Source organism: Branchiostoma floridae, chromosome 19 (genome assembly GCF_000003815.2).
Source record: "Branchiostoma floridae strain S238N-H82 chromosome 19, Bfl_VNyyK, whole genome shotgun sequence".
NCBI classification, from domain to species: domain Eukaryota; kingdom Metazoa; phylum Chordata; class Leptocardii; order Amphioxiformes; family Branchiostomatidae; genus Branchiostoma; species Branchiostoma floridae.
The window spans coordinates 14,438,420-14,460,750 of NC_049997.1; the positions used below are offsets into that span (position 1 = coordinate 14,438,420).

The 22,331-nt window shown below is 38.5% G+C and overlaps 1 protein-coding gene across 1 annotated transcript; it reads right to left on the bottom strand.

The window, feature by feature from the left end:
* Positions 1–995: 995 nt before the first annotated feature.
* LOC118406513 lies at positions 996–21,976 on the bottom strand. The gene is made up of 24 exons (XM_035806575.1): positions 21,830–21,976; positions 20,727–20,938; positions 20,240–20,311; positions 19,065–19,298; positions 18,490–18,596; positions 17,047–17,218; positions 14,992–16,797; positions 14,380–14,427; positions 13,930–14,016; positions 13,473–13,544; positions 13,231–13,319; positions 12,810–12,915; positions 11,530–11,623; positions 11,163–11,215; positions 9,672–9,777; positions 7,678–7,740; positions 6,962–7,054; positions 6,473–6,553; positions 4,838–4,882; positions 4,349–4,480; positions 3,943–4,053; positions 2,671–2,730; positions 2,186–2,292; positions 996–1,079 (listed from the first exon to the last, which is right to left on the bottom strand). The coding sequence occupies exons 1-24, from the start codon at positions 21,951–21,953 to the stop codon at positions 996–998; spliced, it is 4,158 nt and encodes a 1,385-aa protein (XP_035662468.1). The 5' UTR covers positions 21,954–21,976.
* Between the last annotated feature and the right edge of the window lie 355 nt (positions 21,977–22,331).

A 22,331-nucleotide genomic window follows, 5' to 3' on the forward strand; every position in this document is an offset into this window, starting at 1 on the left:
ATTTGTTAGAAAAGAAAGCCACAAAAAACATACATCTGGTGTAATCATAAATGATTTTTATTGAAACTCGAAGAAGTGAACTAACAAAGTTGGCTGTTTCTGTTCCGTTCCCTGTTTGCACCAGTTTGAAAACACTGCAAATTTGGCAGAATACAGTTTAACCCTTGGTACACAATAGGTGTCCCTATACCGCACTGACACTGTCAGAAGTGGGGGTAGATGACAAAGGGTTAAGTCAGTCTGAGGGACAACTACGATATGACAGAAAAACTTGCCGTAAATTGTTTTAAGACTTGAACCGGTAAGAGAAAAAGCAAAGTAACACACTTTAATTTGTTGCCTTATGACACAATTTCACTTCAGAATTTTGGGTGACACATTTCCACTTGCAGCTGCAAACGCTTCTGGCTAAACACACTTTCAATGGTGGAAATTTCCTGATTTTTACAGTTCTCAAAGTTAACAAATTATTTCAAGCTACACATATCCTGGGTTTAAATAGATTACAAGATTTTAAGCTGTTTACCTCCGTAACCTTCAATTCTTACTCAGAATCTCACATTGTCAGCTACAATCAGTCATTTGCAAAATCAAAAATGGATAGGAAATTAGAATTCAACAATTCTTTTGATTCCGTCCCAAAGTTTCATACAACTTACATACAACTCTAAAACAGCCAATATTGCAAAAAAATGGTTCAACTGACAGGAAACATTAGTTTGTCAAAAAGATAAGAAAGCAAACAGTTACAAGTGCCTCGTTATTGACAGAATCTAACATCAAAGTGTGTTGAACTAGACTCACTTCTGAGTAGCAAGTACATAGACATGAACTAAGACAGTCAATACACATGAGAGCTCTAGATTTGTGTAGAATTTCCTGATATCATATAGTAGAAAAGTAGGTTGGCTACACATCATATACATACAAGAGACACACTGCATAGCGAACATGGCACGGACGGACCACGGTATCATGGCGGCAACAACAGGTGGTCACCATACGCAAAACCCACAGATAGTCGGGTACGGACCACAGTATCGCACAGGTTTCACAAGCTCGGCAATCTCCTGTGCTCCCTGGGGGATATCATTAGACAGAAACCTAGCTTTGCATTCAAACTCATCAGAACAAGAAAACTGAGAACATTTAGCTGTTTCCACAACAGCACTATAAAGGCAAGGTTGGCACTAACATCACATGGAAAATAAGTTTCTAGGCAAAATTTGTTGATGTTATTCAGGTTTCTACAGTCTGTTTAGAGGATGCATGTTTCAGAAAACAAACTTACATGTAGTATCCTGCCTGAAGATTAGACATGACAGGTTCATTCAGCCTTAATGGCAGGAAAAAACTTTGGACTACATGGGCTACAGGAAAAAATAAACGACAAATTTGTTGAACCTAGATAGATAGTGCCAAACTGGTATTCCAGCATAAAAACACTATAGAGCCCAAGAGAAAGTCTGTACCCCAGTACACACAGTCCCAGGGTGTGAATCAAGTGTGATTCACATTTTCCTCCCAACCCTGTTCTCATGATGCCCCTTCCTTTTTACTTTAACAGGCTGAGAACCTCAGAAATAATTTAGCACCGCCTTAGGGGAGGTTTACCATATAACACCTGAAGCCCTAAAGGGTTGACAACCCAGTGGATAACACAGTCTGCAACATGATGATTTCTATTCCGGGATGTTAACCTCTTTGGTAAATTACTACTCACAAGGTGACATCAAAGACATAATCCTTGGTGCCATATGGTATCACAGTACTGCATTTTCACATCCATACAATTGCATACAAAAATACTTCCTTACTTCAAGCATAAGGACACTGTCAAGAATAGAGGTCATTACATCTTTGAGGGCACAGTCAAATAGATTCCATGGTTCGCACAATACTGGATGTGGACTGACGTGAGTTTTTGGAGTGTAGCTGGCTGCACCACAACCTCATTACAATCAAAGTCTTGGTACCTTGGCTGAATGCACGTGAAGTTGGCGTGGAAATAGCCATTTCGAAAGTTAGACACCACTGATCCTTGTTGTTTGTTATAATATGGATAATCATCAAAGTGCTGTACAATCACAGGAACATTCCCCAACTGCTCCTTGCACCCCTGACACACGGTCATGCGACTTTTTACACCTTTTATGAGCAGTTTAAAAGGATGTTGTCTTCTGACCACCGTGCTGCTTGTCCATTGTTGAACCTGGCTCCCCTTGCTGCAGCTTGGTCCTGGGTTTATCTTGCTGCTTTTTGCCTGTTGCCGACGCTTTTTTGGTCTTGATTCTGTCAAATAAGAGACATGGTAGGTGACATCAATGTGATGGATTATATAAGGTTACCATTATGCTGGGCAATCATAAGACCTAAAACGCTGTAGTATTCTTCTGTTGGGTATTTTAGAATCTACATACTAATTCCATAAACCATTCATACTAATTAGACATCAGGTTCATGAGACGTGAAAAACTGTATGGGTTACTTGCAAAAAAGTATATACCTTATGTATACATAATATAATTTCACAGTATAGTAATTACATTTTCCAAAACTTGATAAAATGGCATTAATAGCCTGCTATATATATATATACGTTAACAAGAAATTATGATATCAAAGTCAATGTTTATAATGTTGTACACAAATGTAGATTACCATGCATACCTGAAGAAGATGTCTTGAGTCGTCTTTTCTTCTGTTGAGTTTCTCTGCTCATGTTGACTGCTGACATGTAAAAGATAAAAAAAGGATTAACTCTTATCTCCATGAAAATGGAGAATAGTTTTGGGAGTGTCTGTCTGTCTGTGTCTGTTTCCAGATTTTTGTAGTCATCAAAAACCACTGGATGGATTATAATCGCTATGATATTTGGTGGGTAGGTGTTGCAGGGAAGACAAAGGTCGAGGTTGGCTGTGAGACCCCTACTATGTGACCTTGGTACTGCAGCAGAACTTACATTTTTTGTTATGGTCTACATTGTTATGGTCTAGATATTTTGTTTGGGCTCCCTAGCAGCTTGCTCTGAAACTGATACTTACTCTGATACTTCCTCAGGTTTTCAGAAGAGATAAAATAGCAGAAAAAATACTGTTATTGACTGGTATATAAGTCTGTACATTTAAATTCATGTAGTGGGGGAAATTCTTATTGACAGGCTAGCTTGTCAATATCCTCAGTCTACTAGACGATAAGTATTTATGACTTGATACCTCTGTTCAAATGGCTTACTGTTCCAATTATGCCATGAACGGTGTCATATTTCTGCTTCATTTCAACCTTCTGTTAAGTGGTAAACCTCAGAAGGATAAATAGTGTTATACCCTCGCCTTACACTAGGTTTTTCTGAGAAGTCTTGGCCAAGACCGTCTCAAGACCGTCTCAGCCAAGACGTCTCAGCCACAGTGTAAAGAGCGATTTAGGGGTCTCAAGACCAGATTCCTGCTGTGCGTCTTGAGACCACATTAGATGTGGTCTCAAGACGCTCAGCGGGAGTGCCAAGACGCCACAAACTGATCAGTCCAACTGCTCCGGACCATTGGGTTTGTGAGCTGGCTGGCCCAGGTTCAAATCCTGGTGTGGGAACCACTGAAACAACTGTAAGGGGCGAGCAGAAACAGTCTCCTGACTCCCAGGATTCGAACCTAGGTCCATCAGTTCACAAACCCAACGTCACAACCGCTAAGCCAAAAGGTCAGGACCAAAAAGCTGCTAACTTTCCAGTCTTTTGATTGTCATAGCAGATTAACAGAGCACCAAAAAATCAGTGGATGCTAATTTCTTACAAAATCATTCTTAACCATTACCGCAATTGCAAGAAGATGACAATAAAATGCCACACTAATCACTAATACACCTATTCCTTATGGAAAGGGGCACCCTAACCCTAAATCGAAGTTAAGTGGTGAATGGCTTTGTGGCACGAGGATACCACCTCACCTCTATAATCTCTTGTATCATCATCATCGTCACTGGCGATGTCGCAATCTCTGGCAGTCTTGAGAGATGTCGCAATCTCTGGCAGGTCACTCTCGTCTGAATCCGATTGATCTGAAATATATTGCAATATCAAAAATTAATAACACAGTACTAATGTCAAAGTACTAAAACCTTTTATGAGCCTTCTTGAAAGTACTTGTTGCTTAATTTTTTAACTTCGGTAAATACCGTACACTCCCTTAGTACATTTTGTACCTACCGTTAAGTTTTGTACCGCTATCAGAGTTTTCAGGCCACGCCCAGGACCAAAAAAGAGCAGAACTAAGGCACACACAACAGGACACCCATGATCACAAATGGATCTCTAAACATAAATTGATATTATAATTGAGATAGCATAAAGTACCAGAATCACTCTCTGAGTGCTCCAGCACCCAATCTACTGCAGACTCAAGGTCAGCTGTGTGCTTTGCTGCCTGCTTTGCTGCCTTCAGTTCGAAACCCATCTCCACTAAACTGGAAGCAATGCTGTTTGCTCCTGTATGTGGAATAGGAATAGGATTATTTTCTTTCTAACACTTTTCGACGGTTATTTTGAATTTATATGAAAGGATTTACATGAAAGGCAAACTACATAGTCCTGATATGGTATTAACAAGTTGATATCTCCCTCTTATATTATGGGAAATGAACACTGTCACAATAATAAAGGAATTTATATCAATTGATATTGTTAAATACTTAACCAAGTTCCTCAAACATGACAGAACTTCACATATCCCAACTATTTCACAAGGTTTTATATATAGATTCCTCATCATTCAAGATTAGGTTTGTAGGAAAACATATTAAGCTAACAGCAAGTTAAGAGCGCTGCCACTCTAAGCAAACATACCCTTTCGTCTGGGTCTTGATGGGCGCTGGGTAGATGGTGTTTTGTCTGATTGGAATAGATACAGGAAAAACTCATTAATTGGAACTGACAACTTACATCAAAATGATAATTTCTTGTAATGTTTCACAGAAAGGAAACATTGCTTTTTGACAGGACAGTCCATTATTATTATTCTTCTTTGCCAAACAAAGTAAGGTTAGTGACAGGTGGATCAGATGGCTGTCACCATGCATATGGCTTCTGTTCATGTAACAAACACACTGTGGTTTGATTACAATACTATCAAATGGCTTAAGACAGAGCTGAAGGGGCTGGTCACCATATAATATGATGATTATGGTCACAGGGAAACAATAAAATTACAAGAAAACGGATGTAATCAGTAGTTTCTTAGGCAAACTGAGACTATGTGAATAATATTTTGTATTTGATTGCAAATGTTTCCTTTCTAGTGATAATTAAGGCCCAGGAAAAAAATGTTGTGTTTCCTGTTTCAGTCCTGAAAAAATTAGGGTTGGTAGGTAGGGATTATCTTTTTTTTTCTTGTATTTTTTTTTAGGTTGGCCAAAACTCTACTGATACATACAATACAGTTGAACAAAGTAAACTGAAATACATGATGACACTTGTCTTTCAATGTCAAACTTTAATTTTGTGCATGATAGATACATTTATCCTTCATTAGATGGGACAAAGTTTTTTTTTCTTCAATAGGAAGCAGGCTGAATAAAAATTCTAACTGGAAGCTATGTGACTCCACTGTCCACCCAAAAAAAAGTCTAGGGTCGGCAGTTTTTTTTAGGGTATAGGTAGGGAAACAGGAAACACAACTGTTTTTTTCCTAGGCCTAAGGTAAACAAGACTGTCTTTTCTCACTATCACACCAATTACTGTAATTTGCTTTGTCTTCTTGGTACCAAACTTTAACGGTCTGAGTAAATTTAACTTCTTCTTGGAACTAAATGTTCACGATGGCAGCATGTGCACATAAAAAAAGTCTGTGAATTATTTGTTATCTGTAATGATAAGTTCATGTTACATTCGTCACAGTGAAAACCGTGAACATAAAAGTACAGTGTCTGCCAACGTTTTATATTCAACATTTTATGTTTTTTCATGAATGACAGAAATTTCAATAATCATCAACAGGTGCATCAGGTGCATGGGAGTACCAGAATGACTTGGTTGTCACTCAGGCTTTTCAGTCACAATAGTGAATTGTTCAAGCAATTAGAGCGTTTTGAACATGTTTGTAAAGGACACATTGTGAAAGTCACTATACAAATATCTCAAAATCTAGTTTGTGATTTGGTCAATGTTGGAACATGATCCAATAATTTGCATCCTTTTTCCTCCATAAACACTATTATTGACCCCATAACCAAACTTTGAGGAAGTCAGCTTGCTTCAATGCTCAGTTCTTGTATTATCTAAGATTTTCTGCAGCTAGACATTCAGAACATAAGATATCAAACTACTTTCACAAAATATAACCTTCTTGGCAAAGGTAAAAATTGAAGAAAGCATGCATAATAACTTCTGCTACACTACTGTACATACAAGATGAATTTTGCTGAATATCCAATCCACTATCATTATTTCTTTTATACAGTTCAAGTCTTTGAAATTCCATACCTGAAAATGTCACGTGTTGTCTTTTCTTAGTCAGCATAGAATCTGATGTTAATAAATCCTGTAAAGCCATGCTCTTGTCTGCTGTCATGTAAAAGAAAAATATCCAATTACCTTTGTATGTCCATGCATAATATTGAATACATTAGGCTGAGGTGGTGACACAAGAAGAATAAGATTGTTTAATTTTGCTGCCTTTGTTCGGTTTTCTAAACAATACAAGGTGAGTACATGTAACAATTATGCATGTTTATGGTTTAACTATCCCAAAATACTTCTGAATAACCTGACTCAATGCAAGTTGGGACTCCCTTGTGGTTAATTCATAGCAGAGTAATAAATGGTAAATCATTCGAGGCTACATTGCCAGAACCAATATAGCATGCTAAAACTAATCTGCCATCACTTAAACTAATCTGCTATCCCTTATGTATTAAGGGGGCACTCCAACCCTTGTTACCTTATGTCTTGAGTGGCAATTACAACACCTACCAGCTAGTATGTTGTCTCCCTGACTGTACATGACATCGCCAAAGATACCTGGCCTCCCATGGATTTCTGGCAAGCTGTCACAATCTGACAGATCTGAAATTAGATCATTATTTTACGAAGGGCAGATGCAGTACTTAAACAGTCAATTATGCCACTTATAAGTCCACATCAATTGAATTAGATCTTCTCTGAATAAGACAAAAATCAAAAACTGAAATAACGTCAACTTAAAGATATAAACAAAGCCTGAGGACTACATTTCATGCCTTGGTTCACTCATTCATGAACTTAAGATGCAATCATATTCGAGTTTTCCTCCATGCCCTCTGCTTTTGCGATGTCCGCTTGTTATTTTTTCACTTTGAAAATTAAAAAATCCTAGAACTAAGAAATTACATTGAGGTGACCTTAGTTCAGTAAATGGACTAAGGGCCCTAAATGCCATGGCCTTTATAACAGTTTGATTCAATTAAAGGCATAACCTGATTATAGTTTAGTGACATCACATTGCATATAGAAGGAACCTTGTGGCAGCTCTAAAATAATTAGTTAGCATAATATGCATCTATTTTGTGTCACACAGAATTATGACAGTTGGTCAATACAGTCTTTTGAGATTTGTTTGTGATATATTACATGTAAATGAAAATGTTAACATTGTTTTTGTGACACATGGTCGGCTGTCAGACACTGTACATATAAATGGGCAAACCTACCGTAGCCTGTTGCTGCTATGGTTGGAATGTTCAATGGCTGGAACTGGAGAGTTGATGTTTTGTCTATATATAGATAAAAATATCAGATCTTACAAATAATGCCATAGATATGTAACATCAACTCTCATAATTCCCCTGGATGCCATACCACCTGTGACGAAAAATATATGACATTGTAATGTAAAGAGATGTACATGTATCCATGTAGCATCAGTAATCCAGAGCTATATAGTTATTACACTTTAGATATTAACAAAGTGTTCAAGACAACCTTGAGAAGGCCAGTGTACATTTTTTGATGTGGTGGTACTATGGTACCCAGTGGAATTATGAGAGTTGATGGTATACATGGCCTGGCTGTGTTGCTGTCATTGTCTGCACTCTATATCATAAAAAAATCCCTGAATGACTTAAAAAGTCAGAGTGAATGGTGAAGAGATAAATGCATGTCTGAAATTGCAATTATAGAGTAAAGAAAATGAAACAATTTATTCCGGTAAAAAGTAACATGTTCAGAAAAACTTAGATGTAGAAATCAAAAGAACATAAAATTGATACTGACTGGCCACATGCTTGCAGGAAGAAAATGTATTTTATGACATTTAAAACATTGTGGGTCAAAATAGTTATGCAAAGACATAAGAAAAGGCAACATTTGCCATATCATTATATTATGCAAAATATCTTATTACTGTTTACCTCTGAGTCCAGTGTTTCCCATGACTAAGGGGAGCAAGTCAGACACCAAGGGAGGATGTCTGATTTTCTTCCCACTTTTACTGTTTGCTATGACCAGCACAGTGTGGAGATCAAATTTGATTTGGAGTCATATGACAGCAAATTTACAGCAAATTATTGCTGATATCCATTATGTACAATCTTAAATAATTCCCTAATGCCTAGGTTACACATAGCCGAATTTGGCTCCCGACTCTCTCCCCGGACTATGGTTTAGGAGTGATTTGGGAGCTAGTCGGCTGTAGTCGGCTGGCGTTCGGTTGAGTCGGCTGGCGTTTGGCTGAGTCGGCTGGTGTTCGGCTGCCTCAGCTGAATGTTTTGAAATGTTCAAAACATTCGGCTCTGAACGGCGGGTCTGGAATGGGTCGGTTGGTGGTCGGCTGGTGTTCGGCATGGTCGGCTAGTGTTCGGCTGGTGTTCGGGAGTAACTCAGCAGTCAAATTTTAACTGCTTAACCAAGCCAGAAACACTGATAAATACTCCCAGCTTGTTTCCAACCTACCAACGATTCACCCCAAAACCGTAGAAAAATCTCTGCTAACTCAATCCCAAGCAAAATGACTATTACCAGGGCGTAGGCGAATCACCCCCGAACTTCACACGACCGACATCAAGACAAAAACAAAAAGAATCATAAATAGCGTTTTAGAGCTATCTGTGATCCAAATTTGATCTCTTGGTGATGTTTACATAATAGAAGAAAGGATCATTTTGATTAAAAATGGAAATGGCTAATTTTTCTAAAATTGCTAATTATGTCCATTTCAAGTCGTAAGAGGGTTAGCAATCCGTTGGGAATTAGTCTGGAGTGATTCCGCAGTCTGCGGCTTGAGGTCGGGATGGTTGGTAATAGGTTAGTTAGCATTTGGGACACAGTCGGGAGTAAGTCATTTACTGGTCGGGAGATGGTTGGGACATGTTCGGCGCTAAAAGATAGGCGTGGTCAGACTGCTCCCGAACACCAGCCGACCTGAGTCAGCTAAGGGTCGGCTGGTGTTCAGGAGCTAAATTCGGCTATGTGTAACCTAGGCATTAAGCTTCCATACTGAGTGAACCTTGCCTATAATGTGAGAGGCTTTTTGACGCCGTTTTATTGGCTTTAATTTGGGGGGTAACCACGGTTTGTCGGTGTAAATAGTTCAACAGAAAAGTTCATTAACAGCCCAATTTATAGAATTATGATTTACCATGATAGTAAACCATAAGTTTACAACAATGCACAAAAATTCAATATAAATTTAGCAAATTGTCAATACCTTGTACCTCTTCATCTGTCCACCTGCAGAAGTCGCAGAATGGACCGGCCATCTTCTTCAGGCATTCAGCATGAAATGAAAATGGGTACTGGCAGTTGCAGTTGATCTAACAAGAAGCAATTGAAAGTATGTTAATCATTTTAGTGTGAATATGACAGAATATCATAATATTTGAAACACTTGGACTTTGCTTTGACACGTTGGACTCATTTTTGGATGTACACCTTTTGTCCCTAATTGCCAAGTCCTTGTAACAGTATAAATTGTGGCAAAGTGGTTCTGAACGTCAGAAGAATTACATTGTATTTTTCAGATCTATAAGCAGGGCTCAGCTCTAATACATAGAACACAATGCTCAAATATTGTGCAGTCTGATGATAATCAGATAGGCACTGGAGAATGGTGATGATTGTTTAATGTGAGCACTTATTGCCCAATTTAGTCAAACTCAGTAAGAGTTTAAACCTTCAATCACCACTGACACTTCAGATTGAACATTGGAAAGGTGTGACATCAGCTACTTTAAAAAGATATGCTACTGACTTTGAGTCAGGAAACATCAGATGAAACACACGGTGTCTACTACGATACCTGGTAGTGCTTGTAACGTTACAAATATTGTGTCAGCAACAATGTATTGAAAAACTTACAGTAACAGTAACTTTTTATTATTGTTCTCAAAGCCAATCAATATAAGGCCAATTTCTCATGATCAATTAAGACCATTTGTATACAGTAGATGCTACTGCCTATTTCCGGCATTACAGTAAAGAGTTGTACAAAACCAAAATACAACATTTTCTAATAATGTTCATTACAACAATAACAGTATTTCAATTACACACGTGTCACAAGGTAATCCTATTGTGACTGCCAATGACGATCATTCCTAGTGAACATGGCTAACAGTTCACTGAGCCTGAGGCACAGTCACCCTGGAGAAAACAAACTTTTGGAAAATCAGGATAAAAACCATGTCATATGTTGCAACAGTCGCTGAGTATTTTGTGAACCACACTCACTTACTTCTGGATTGGTCACTTTTGTACATTACTCCTATATCATTGGCAGCAATTAAAAGGATTACCAAGGACCCAAAAACTTGAGTTGAAAAAAGATTTTTTGTGAGTGCAATGTTCCTAAAACCTTGCAAAGGTTGTAATATGGCTTTTCATTTTTTTCATACAATAATTTTCCAGGAGCACAATGTTGAGTGACTAAATGGCAACTGCTAAGAACCTAAAATATCATTGCCTTTAAGCAAATATTTAACACATTTACACTTTTTTCAAAGAATAGTATGAAACAATGACACTAAATGACACATTCTGATGAAGACTTTTGAATGAAAGGTCGAAACTGGTAAACCGTTGTGTCTCAGCCTTCATCCTTCTGACGACTTATCGACCAAAAATGACACTTAAGTTTGACATAAAATGATATTTTTACCTAAATGCTGATTATAGCCACATAACGAGAGAATATTCTTACTTTCTCATGATCACACATTTCTCCACACATGGAGCAGCGGTAGCTGAGATCCTCTGAAAAATAATCATTAATTTTAGAGCTAGAAAGATTATCTAACAATAAGTATGGAGGAAACAATGGCATAACAAATGCTAATGTCAAAAATGTCAATGGGTTTGACTTTTAGTATGATATACATTACTGTTCATTTAAAATTACTGTATAAAAGGCTATTATGTATAAAAGTACATGTCATTGGTATATTCAATGAACAAGCAGCATTAATTGAATACATATCAATTCAACATGAGACTTACATTTAATTTATTTAGTCTAGGAGAGGGCGTGATTGTCAAAATACAATTTTTTTCTTTACTCTTTCCTTTACCTGTGCTGGCAAGAAGGGACCTGGCTATTGTCATTCTTGTCATGTCCACATCTTCAATGTCGATGGGGGTTCCCATCAAAAGGTGTTGTGCAAACTAAAGAGAGCCAGTAAGACAGCTGGTTAAATAAGGAAGAATACTAGACAAACAAGAGTTCGGAGACCTCATATCTCCATGAGATATTCTGATTATGCAAATGAATTTCACATTTGCATAACTTGTGCTTGCTTATGTGCACATTTCACTAACGTACACAGGCCACAGTGTTGACAGCCCAATCCTTTACGTACTAAGAAGAATTAGGACACTTTCAAATTGATTATGTAAATTAGGGACTTATTTACATAATTAGTATCTGCTTAACTTCCGCCTGCCACAAACTACATATGTAACATATAGTTGAGTCCTATATTGGAAAACACTGTAAATATAGATTTTCCTCATCAAGTATGCAAATTAAGTCCAAATTTGCATAATTTATTATGTACATCTCTGCTACAGGTACTTGCATACCAAATATCATGGAAATCCATCATTTCTATGTTCTGTTATGCTTCTTGGAAGATTTTGACAAAAATGCTTGACCTTCGTCTTCCCAACCCCTACCCACACACCAAATATCATTGTTGTGCATCAAGAGGTTCTCAAGTTATGATGTCCACAAATATCCGGAAACACAAACACACACACAGACACACAGACAGACAGGCAGACAGACAGACACGCTCAAAACTATACCTCCATTTTTTCATGGAGGTAATAACAGAAACCGATTTGGAGGTGCGTAATAACAATATTGTACCATGTTTTGCATTTGTTGCCTTTGATTCATTGGTGATCAAATCATAATATATTAACCTTGACTCTCATAATTCCACTAGGTGACATAATACCGCCACCCCCGAAAAGTGTTTATAGACTGAGGCTTTCTCAAGATTGTGTTTAACACTGAAATGACTGAATTGTATTACATTTCAGATATTTATGGCTAGGGATCTTCATAAGGTGTCTATGACAATGTTTGTCTGGGGTGGGGGTATTATGGCACCCTGTCGATTTATGATAGTCTATAATATATATGTACCTTGATATATGTATAGGACAAAATGGACTTCAAAAGGCTGAGTTGTGATTGAAAGATATTACACAATCAATAATTATTCAGATAACATTTAATAGATACTCCAGATTAAAGAGGAATGACAATGCTGGAATGATTGCCTTTGGCAATAGTGAAAATGGTGGTTACTGAATGGAAATAAGTTTTTAAGTGAAAATGTACCTGGATCACATAAAGTCCACAGGAGTGGCTGTCCTTCTGATGCGGATGGCTTGCTGTTGGGGTTGTTGTCCACAACGCTTTGTCCCCTGCAGCCACCATAAATTTACTGCAGAAAAAGACATTGCTGCTAGAATCACTGTGAAATGTAATGAGTACCAATGCACTCAATGACAATATTGAGACCAGAATCCACATTAAAAGAAATATTTTCATGTAATAGTCTGCACTCTTATTGTGCAGACAGTACATAGATCACAGTTAATTCTCGAAGTTAATTTTAGACTAGTGTGACAGTTGTAAAAAATGCTTAATCCACATGAGACATTTATGGTTTAGTTTATTGGAAAAGCTTAATGACATGCCAGTGCATTATTGTCAGATTTGAAGTCACTTAGTGCATAATGATAAATAATTCCTTTACCTCCATCCATCTATCACCTTCTTCATACTGCATCTCTTCTCCCCAAAACTGTTGAAGTACAGTATTTTGTGTGTTTCTGGATACACTGCCTATAAATAAATAAATTATAAAGAATAAATGATTATTTGAAATTGTAAAGGACATTGTAATAGCGCCAAGCTCTCGATTTGGTAACTTACAAATAACGTACCTAAGTCCATATCAATTAGGTCACTCAATCATAAGTGATAATAGAAACTTACCACAAGCGTCCAGTGAGATGATTCGTTAATGGCTCCAATGATCAGCGAGTGCTTGTGCACTGCTCTTCCTATCTAAAATGCAAGGCAGGGTAGGACAGTATTAGCTCAAACTGCTTTTAAATGTAGTAACCCCTGCTATATAATACGGACCCCTGAATCCACTAAGATATGAGTCTGTCTAACCAATAATAGTAAATCATCATCATCATCCTAATTACTTTGGTGGAGAAACCACCCCTTTCGGGGCAACTGTTGAACCATAGGCTTTCTTTTGGCTGAATACGAGAGGGGGATGCGCTGAGGGCTCCTGCCTGGTGAATGATGTAAATCACCATATGATCAATTCAACACTATCAATTACCTGGAAAGAAACATCAAATCTACTACACATTCAATAACTATTGAAAGCAGAACAGATCATAATAATGGTGTCTATCATTTCTTTAGTTTAGTTTACCTTGTTAAGTATCCCTTCCGTGAATCTGTTACGAAGTATAATCCTTGTCAAAATGATGGAATCAATGAGGAGGATGTTGTCTCCCACCTGCAGGAATAAAAAGAGTACAATAAAGGATCACAAACACACAACGGATAATGGATTTCCTTCAAATTAGCCTTCTAATGCTATTGTCAATATGCAACATGATCAATAAAATATTAATAAACTGAGTCTTTCCACACATTCCACACATGAAGTGAATCTTAAATGGCCATCCCTTACATGTAAGAGATGACTCATAATGACTGAAAGTGAAGTAGCTCTGACCAGGAAAAGCAAGATTGTGACCATGTTACAGGCTGCCTTCACTATATATATTCTTACTTATGTTTAACCATACAATAGTAACAACTAACTTAAGTTACACGCTTGCAGCTACATGTATGATAATTACAATGAATAATGTACCTTTGACTTGGCTGTCTGCACCAAACTGTAAAGGACGGCATTAATCACCTGCAATGCAGTAATGTTTCAGTAAGTAGAGAACACTGATCATGTGTTTAAACAAGGTACAAGGTAAAGCAAATTTTTTAGTGCTCAAACAGATACTAAAAACATTTCAAAGATAGATCTAACAATGCCTCATTATTATGATTCAAACATTTTCTTAAATTTCACTTACGTGAAGGGGCATGCGATGACCCCCAAATCAGGGGTGCGCGTTTTATTTTGGGGGCGCGGTTTAGTAAAAGAAATACGGTATCAATATTTAACAGACGTGCACTGAACTTAAGTCTATTACTGTTCATCCATCAAATCACATAAATCTATATGGCCAGTTTGGAACTGTTACATATAATAATCTTATAAAGAGTCACTTTATATGATACATTTTCCAATCTGGCCATATAGAATTATGTGATTTGACGGATCTCCACATCCCCGGGGTATTACCAGGTATGCACATCTGCAAATCTAAAAGTTTGTATATCTAGGCATAGGGATGTTGCATTTAAGACATATCTTGAAAGTTTAAATTGTGTTGTCTTTTATTGAAAATTAACAGCGAATCCTTACCGCATCATTTAGCCATGCCTTGGGCTTTATCAGCGTCTGCAGATCCATTACTAAAAGCGGATATGACCCCACTTTTCCCAGGTACAGCCCATTATTCTCGACTTTGTCCAGCCTTCTTATATTGTTTACTAAGGCAGCAGCCTGCTCGTCACTCTTCGTCACTCTTCTGAGTTGAGCTTCAGCCTCATGAGCCTCCGTGGAATCTGACGTCACAGAAGAACCGGGCAGATTTCTGGTGTGAGGTGTCTCTGAACTAAATGTTCCACCTGTACTCTCACTAGGAGTATGTTCAGCTTCAGCCTCATGAGCCTCCGTGGAATCTGACATCACAGAAGAACCGGGCAGATTTCTGGTGTGAGGTGTCTCTGAACTAAATGTTCCACCTGTACTCTCACTAGGAGTATGTTCAGCTTCAGCCTCATGAGCCTCCGTGGAATCTGACGTCACAGAAGAACCGGGCAGATTTCTGGTGTGAGGTGTCTCTGAACTAAATGTTCCACCTGTACTCTCACTAGGAGTATGTTCAGCTTCAGCCTTATGGGCCTCCGTGGAATCTGACGTCACAGAAGAACCGGGCAGATTTCTGGTGTGAGGTGTCTCTGAACTAAATGTTCCACCTGTACTCTCACTAGGAGTATGTTCAGCTTCAGCCTCATGAGCCTCCGTGGAATCTGACATCACAGAAGAACCGGGCAGATTTCTGGTGTGAGGTGTCTCTGAACTAAATGTTCCACCTGTACTCTCACTAGGAGTATGTTCAGCTTCAGCCTCATGGGCCTCCGTGGAATCTGACGTCACAAAAGAACCGGGCAGATTTCTGGTGTGAGGTGTCTCTGAACTAAATGTTCCACCTGTACTCTCACTAGGAGTATGTTCAGCTTCAGCCTCATGAGCCTCCGTGGAATCTGACGTCACAGAAGAACCGGGCAGATTTCTGGTGTGAGGTGTCTCTGAACTAAATGTTCCACCTGTACTCTCACTAGGAGTATGGTCAGCTTCAGCCTCATGGGCCTCCGTGGAATCTGACGTCACAGAAGAACCGGGCAGATTTCTGGTGTGAGGTGTCTCTGAACTAAATGGTCCACCTGTACTCTCACTAGGAGTATGTTCAGCTTCAGCCTCATGGGCCTCCGTGGAATCTGACGTCACAGAAGAACCGGGCAGATTTCTGGTGTGAGGTGTCTCTGAACTAAATGTTCCACCTGTACTCTCACTAGGAGTATGTTCAGCTTCAGCCTTATGGGCCTCCGTGGAATCTGACGTTACAGAAGAACCGGGCAGATTTCTGGTATGAGGTGTCTCTGAACTAAATGTTCCACCTGTACTCTCACTAGGAGTATGGTCAGCTTCAGCCTTATGGGCCTCCGTGGAATCTGACGTTACAGAAGAACCGGGCAGATTTCTGGCTGGAGAGGATCCTGCACAGCAGCTCTCTGTGCTTACAGCTGTGTCAAGGGACCCGGTGTATTTCTGGACATGATCAATGTTTGTTTTTTTTGTTTTTGATGTCTCAATGTCCTTTAACATTACAGTCTTCCCTTTCATTCCTTCAATAACATAAGGTCCAAGCCAGTTAGGTTCAAGTGACGATCCTTCCCTGGTTTTCTTGCGGGAGTTTTTGAGGCTCACGAACATGCCAGGCTTCAATTCTTCCTGTTTTGCCCTTTTTCTGCCCTTACTTCTGCCCTTGTATTTTGCCTGTACGGCTTCAATGTTTTCCATAACATGTCCTCTTGTTTTCTCTCTTTCTCCTGCGATTTGTCGGACTCTGTCGTCATAGGGGATGTCCAGGGAAGGCAGTAAGTTCTGAGATGAAAAGTACAGTCAAACATGATATTCAGTTTACATTGGACTTTAGACAACACAAATTCTAACCAATTAACACAACAACTTTGAGCGTCTTTGGTTCATATCCTCCTTATTACTCCAGTTTATCTTGTGATTGTATGAATAGATGTAAATAAATGTATTGATTTATTACTCACTGACAGATAGTGTGGAATATTGTGTTGTACAGTAACTTATGATCTCTACTAAATATACGTAGTAACTTACGTTTACAGATAATGGTATCTCTGGCATCTCTGCCGGAAACACCGCCTCCCTTCCATACAATAGATGGAATGGACTGTACTTTGTGGTAGTTTGCTTCTTTGTTCTCAACGAATACAACACTCCGTCCAGCTTAGTGTCCCAGTCATTGGAGGATCCTAGCTTTGTGAGGGCCCTGTATTTGGAAAAACATGAACAAATTACTAGTACATTTTTATTTATCTCACTAAAGGAACAAATATGAGGCAATCTCTATAATAACTAGAGTTCCACGACCTCATACCTTCGCCAAATGATTTTACCTGGTACAACTTAATGAGATGTATTATGTGTGTTATATGTCTTTATTTATTCAACTAAGGCTCCCATTCCCAAAAATAATATTAGTTGATCATCTCCACCACTCAAGTAACAGAAGTAGATAATCTTGTCTAAACAATGAAGGCTAAACTGGCATTTTTTACATTTATGCAAATGGAATGCTAATATGCATGATTTATGTGCAACAATGTTCAACTGTCAGTAACTTCCAAATGCCACAAATATTAAATTTCTGTCATTTACCACTATGGAGTTATAGGTATTCATTTGCATAATTTATATTTATCAATGTACTTCTCTTTCTCAGTTACAAAAGTCACATGTTGGAATAGTCCCATAATGGAACAGAGTGGGTTTATACAATTTCCTCGTAAATTATGCAAATTAGATTCCAATTTGCAAAATTAACATTGAACTTTATGAAACATCACTAAAGGTATCTACATACAAAATATCATGATGATCCATCAACCCCATCTTGAGTTATTCCCTTTCAACCTCTGACACTAAACTGGCCCCTGCAGCTAAAAAAAGCCGGCAGGGTGCCTAAACCTATATATATATATATGTATACCACTTACTCTCAGCTACAAGAGCTATCTACCACTTAAAAATCATGAGCATAGCATGTCCAGAACTGGAGATATAAAAAAAAGGAAGTTCCACTGCAGTAACGCAACAAGCCGCTAGGGGGCCCAAAATCTAATCGTTTCCAGGTGTTATCAAGACCTACCCACATACCGAATATCAAAACAATCTGTCCAGGCATTCTCGAGTTATGCTAGTCTTTTACATAAATACATACATACATACATACATACAAACATACATACATACATACAAGCACACAAACGCTACCAAAAATACCTTGTTGGCGAAGGTACATACATGTAGATTAGTCAAAGTACAGATTAGTGAAAACGCAGATTGAGTTTATATTGAGAATTACATGGTAAATAATAATATGCTTTTATTGCACTTTATCTAAAAAAAAAGGAATAAGGATATCATTACACATTTAACACATGCTGTAAACGTAGGGAAAAACTGTCCAAACTAATGCAAATCCACTGATATGCTAGCTATTGTTTCCAAGCCATCTTTGAATTGAAAGTTACTGCTAACCTTTTGATGTTTCCATTTGTCCTTTCATCTAACCCATTGGTTTGCGGGTGGTAGGCAGCTGTCACTTTATGTTTTGTCTTGAATGCATTGCAGATCAAATCATTCACCTGTCAAACAATATGGAGCACAGTCGCTTATAATTATCGGGTTATATCTGGGCCACATTGTGTGTGGCCATGCACATAAGAGAGATGCACTTCACAGCCTGAAAAAAACAGACTCTGAGGCAAGTAGCTCCAAACCCAACATCATAACCACTAGGCCAAAAGGTCTGGACCTGCTTGACTAGTCATTTGGTGGCACTTGAACTCCATTGTTACATTGCCAACAATCTTCTTTCTTATATGAATGTATTAAGTTAGTGTAATTAGCTAGAAGTTAGAACATCTTCGATACTGTGGTCCACAATGATGAAATTAATGGCAGGCTTTAATACATTCAAAAATGCTGGTCAAAATGTAGCAAAATCTGAATCAGATGTTTCAAGCATATCTTTATCTATAAACAGCTAAAATCAGAAAGACGAATGATATAATTCAGTAATTGAAAGTTGAGTTATGATATGGGGTACTTACCTTGTTATTGAACTCTTTACCCTGATCTGTCAAGATTGCTTTGGCTGCACCATGTCTGGTATACATTTTCATGATGCATGCAGCCACAGAAACTGCTGACTTGTCTGCGATGGGGTATGCCTCGACCCATTTCGTAAAGTAATCAGTGGCACTGAAAATATATCTATTCCCTCTTGATGTTTCTGGCAATGGACCGATGAGGTCCATGCCAACAAGGTCCCATGGGCCTGTCACCTGTGTAAAAGTGAATGCGATGATAGACTTAAGGTACATATCGTCATTTTCAATAATTAAAATAAGGTACATATCAAAATTGATTTCTATTTATTCACAATACAAAAGGGACTCAAAGTTAAGCAAATAAGTCCCTTACATCATGCTAGTTCATGTTTTTCTCGTGGGGTATATATCCATTGTTTTGTATATCAATCATGTCAATTCATTGATTTGATATCCCTAAATACTTTAAATATTTTTGAAAACAATAAATATAGGTAGGTTACCTCAATAAAGGGGAGCTAGCGTTGATCAAAAGTTAATGTTTCAGCTATAAGATAGAGATCATCCAAGTTGACAAATACAGTTCAGGGTTGGACAAGTCCACTCATTGTCCAGGGCAAGTGAAAGTGCTGTTCGGACGAGTGCATGACCTACCCCACTTGCCCGATCGGGCAAGATTTTTTCATTGATTGTTTGCAATTTTGAAACTACTTGTTACTTTTTACAGCCATGAGATCAAGCAATGGTCAACAGAGCTGGAATTGCTGGAAATGAAAATGCATATACTACAAATGTAGTAATCGTGACATTTACAAAATTGGTTTGGGCAAGTAAATTTTTTGTGTGCTTGCCCGATAGGACAAGTAAATTTAAAAAAAACTTGTCCAACCCTGCAGTTGTTAAGTTTCTGGAGTGATTCCCGTAGAAGTCTAATTTTCACCAAGAATGATTATAGAATTAATTATAGAATTAGAGTTGTACTAGAATCAAGCATTCAGTGTCTTGTAATGTCATCTGTTGACATCTTTGGCTATCTAGCATATCTAACCCTAACAAAAGACTGATTAAGTAAAAATCAATCCTTTTTGAACAATACACAAGACATTTATGTTATATCATAATCATATCATAAATATAATATCATATCATAAATATAAAGTAAAAAGAACAATCACCTTAATGGGCTGCAATGTCCTCACACCACTAGGCATATTTTTCATAGCTTGACATCCTTTACATTCCCTGACCTGCAATGTATTGGCGTAATAAAAATAATTGATGCACACGTAAAGCTGTGATGTAAGTCACAATAACCTGGTCTCCTCAGTCATCCCAAGGACGTTATATCACATGTGATATAACATCCTTGATCATCCAATTATGATTCTATGAAAACTGTGATATAACACTGCTGGAACACTAAAAAAGGAATGTGTTGCATAACAAGTTGTCACAAGGCTGTTGTTTGGGGGAAAATTATTTTTAGCAAGATGGCAGTTTAACTAATGTTACATATCTCATTAGCCATGTTCTCTTCATACCATTGATAGTAAAATATGTACAGAATATAGTCTGACTGCCACCCTCATCAATCACACAGTATCTCAACTCATATGTTAACAACAAATTGACAAGATCAAAATATAATAGCTGAATGCTTACCCATTTGTTGATGTGCACTGACTGATCAGGCCAGTAGAATCGGACTGCAATGGCATGTATTGTTTTCTCCCGGCCACTGTGTCCACCAGTTTCATCAGTGTGAAACTGGTGAAACACCTCCTCAGTTTGGCCAGCTTTAAGCACCTTCACCAGAATCTCTTTTTTTTGCTTTTGATCATTAATCTTCTTCTTGTACACTAACGTGCCATTGCCTGTTGAAAAAAAAAAGCCATAACATTAGCCAGACTGACCTGATCCGAAACTCCCATTCACCTTAAATACCGCCACATCAAAAACACTGTTATGGAGGCTTTGAAAGTTTGACTACACTGCCAGTCATTCCTACAATATAGTGGCTATCAGAAATGGTCCTGCATAAGAGAAACGAACAACACAAACAACACTTCATACAACCCCCTCACATACAAGTTGACACATATAAACACATAGGATAACGTACATCCATTCCTACATCCATGCGCACTGAGACTTTATGTTTGAGACATTTGTTTCAAATTTGATGTTTTGGCAAACTTCTCTCTTCCTATGGTCCCAACTGTTGTCTTGGGTGTCCACTTTCCACAAGGAAATTTCATAGGAGGCCCAAACATTCTTTCTTTAGGCCTGACTGGAATTTTGGCCGAAGGGAATATACAATATACCATGTTTACATGTCAAAGAACTGTGGATGCTGGTTGTTCATTGCTGCACAATACCCCCCAACCAAATGTGAAAAACGGTTGCCTTCTGTCCAATGCTCCCAGCAGCAGCAGCAGTTGTCGTCACCCAGTTTTAGCTTTGACAAATCCATTAGGCACCAACCCCCCATTCATAGCCTTGGGGCTCAAAAAGGGTCTCAGAAAAGCCTGCAGGCTAGCCTGCTGGGCCCAGGGTTTTCCGTAAACCCTTAACGTTAACGTTATAGTACAAGCAGACTTAAATTGCATGTGATCTAGGGAACCGTTGAGAATATAAACGATTCAACCCCATTTCATACTTCTATAAACGAAGTAATCACCTCGACCAAAGACAAGATCAAGACAAATTCACAATTTCCTCTGATCTCCATTAACGAAATACCAAAAGTTGAAGGAACACTTTACCATCAAGGGCGAACGGTTTGGCCTTTTTCCTAAAGGCACGCTTCGCCTCTTTTGTCTTCACGTCCTCAGGATATCCGTTCCCCGACACATAGTTTCTAATTGATACATAGTTTCTTGGATCCATGGCTGCACAGGCAGCAAATTTGACTCAATGGCTACTGGCGCCAACAGAGTTACTGTAGAGAAGAACTCTGAAGAGATGACGTAGTATAGTCACGTGGTCAGATCGACGGAACCATTGTGGGTGCGGGGGCGACTCACAATATTTCAGGGCCGACCCGGTATTTTGGGGCCCCCCTTCTTAAATTTCCAAAGCTACTTCACAAACCGCTTTTTGGAGTAAGACATTAAAGTACTTGTAGGGAACTTGTTGACGTCCAAATTTGATAAGGTTTGTGCAAAGCGTTCGTCCCCTTGGAAGGGGGGCCCCAAAAGTCCAGGGCTCAACCCAGGGCTAGTCCAGGGCTCACCCCGGTATTTTGAGGCCCCCCTCCTTAAATTT

What these genes read in the sequence shown, in the direction of transcription:
- LOC118406513 (XM_035806575.1), bottom strand. Translation starts at nt 21,953, where the DNA reads ATGGATCCAAGAAACTATGTATCAATTAGAAACTATGTGTCGGGGAAC. An exon ending in CAGTGCACATCAACAAATGG is followed by an intron (nt 20,312 to 20,726) that starts GTAAGCATTCAG and finishes AATACATTGCAG; the next exon opens with GTCAGGGAATGTAAAGGATG. An exon ending in GACAGATGAAGAGGTACAAG is followed by an intron (nt 7,741 to 9,671) that starts GTATTGACAATT and finishes ATCTATATATAG; the next exon opens with ACAAAACATCAACTCTCCAG.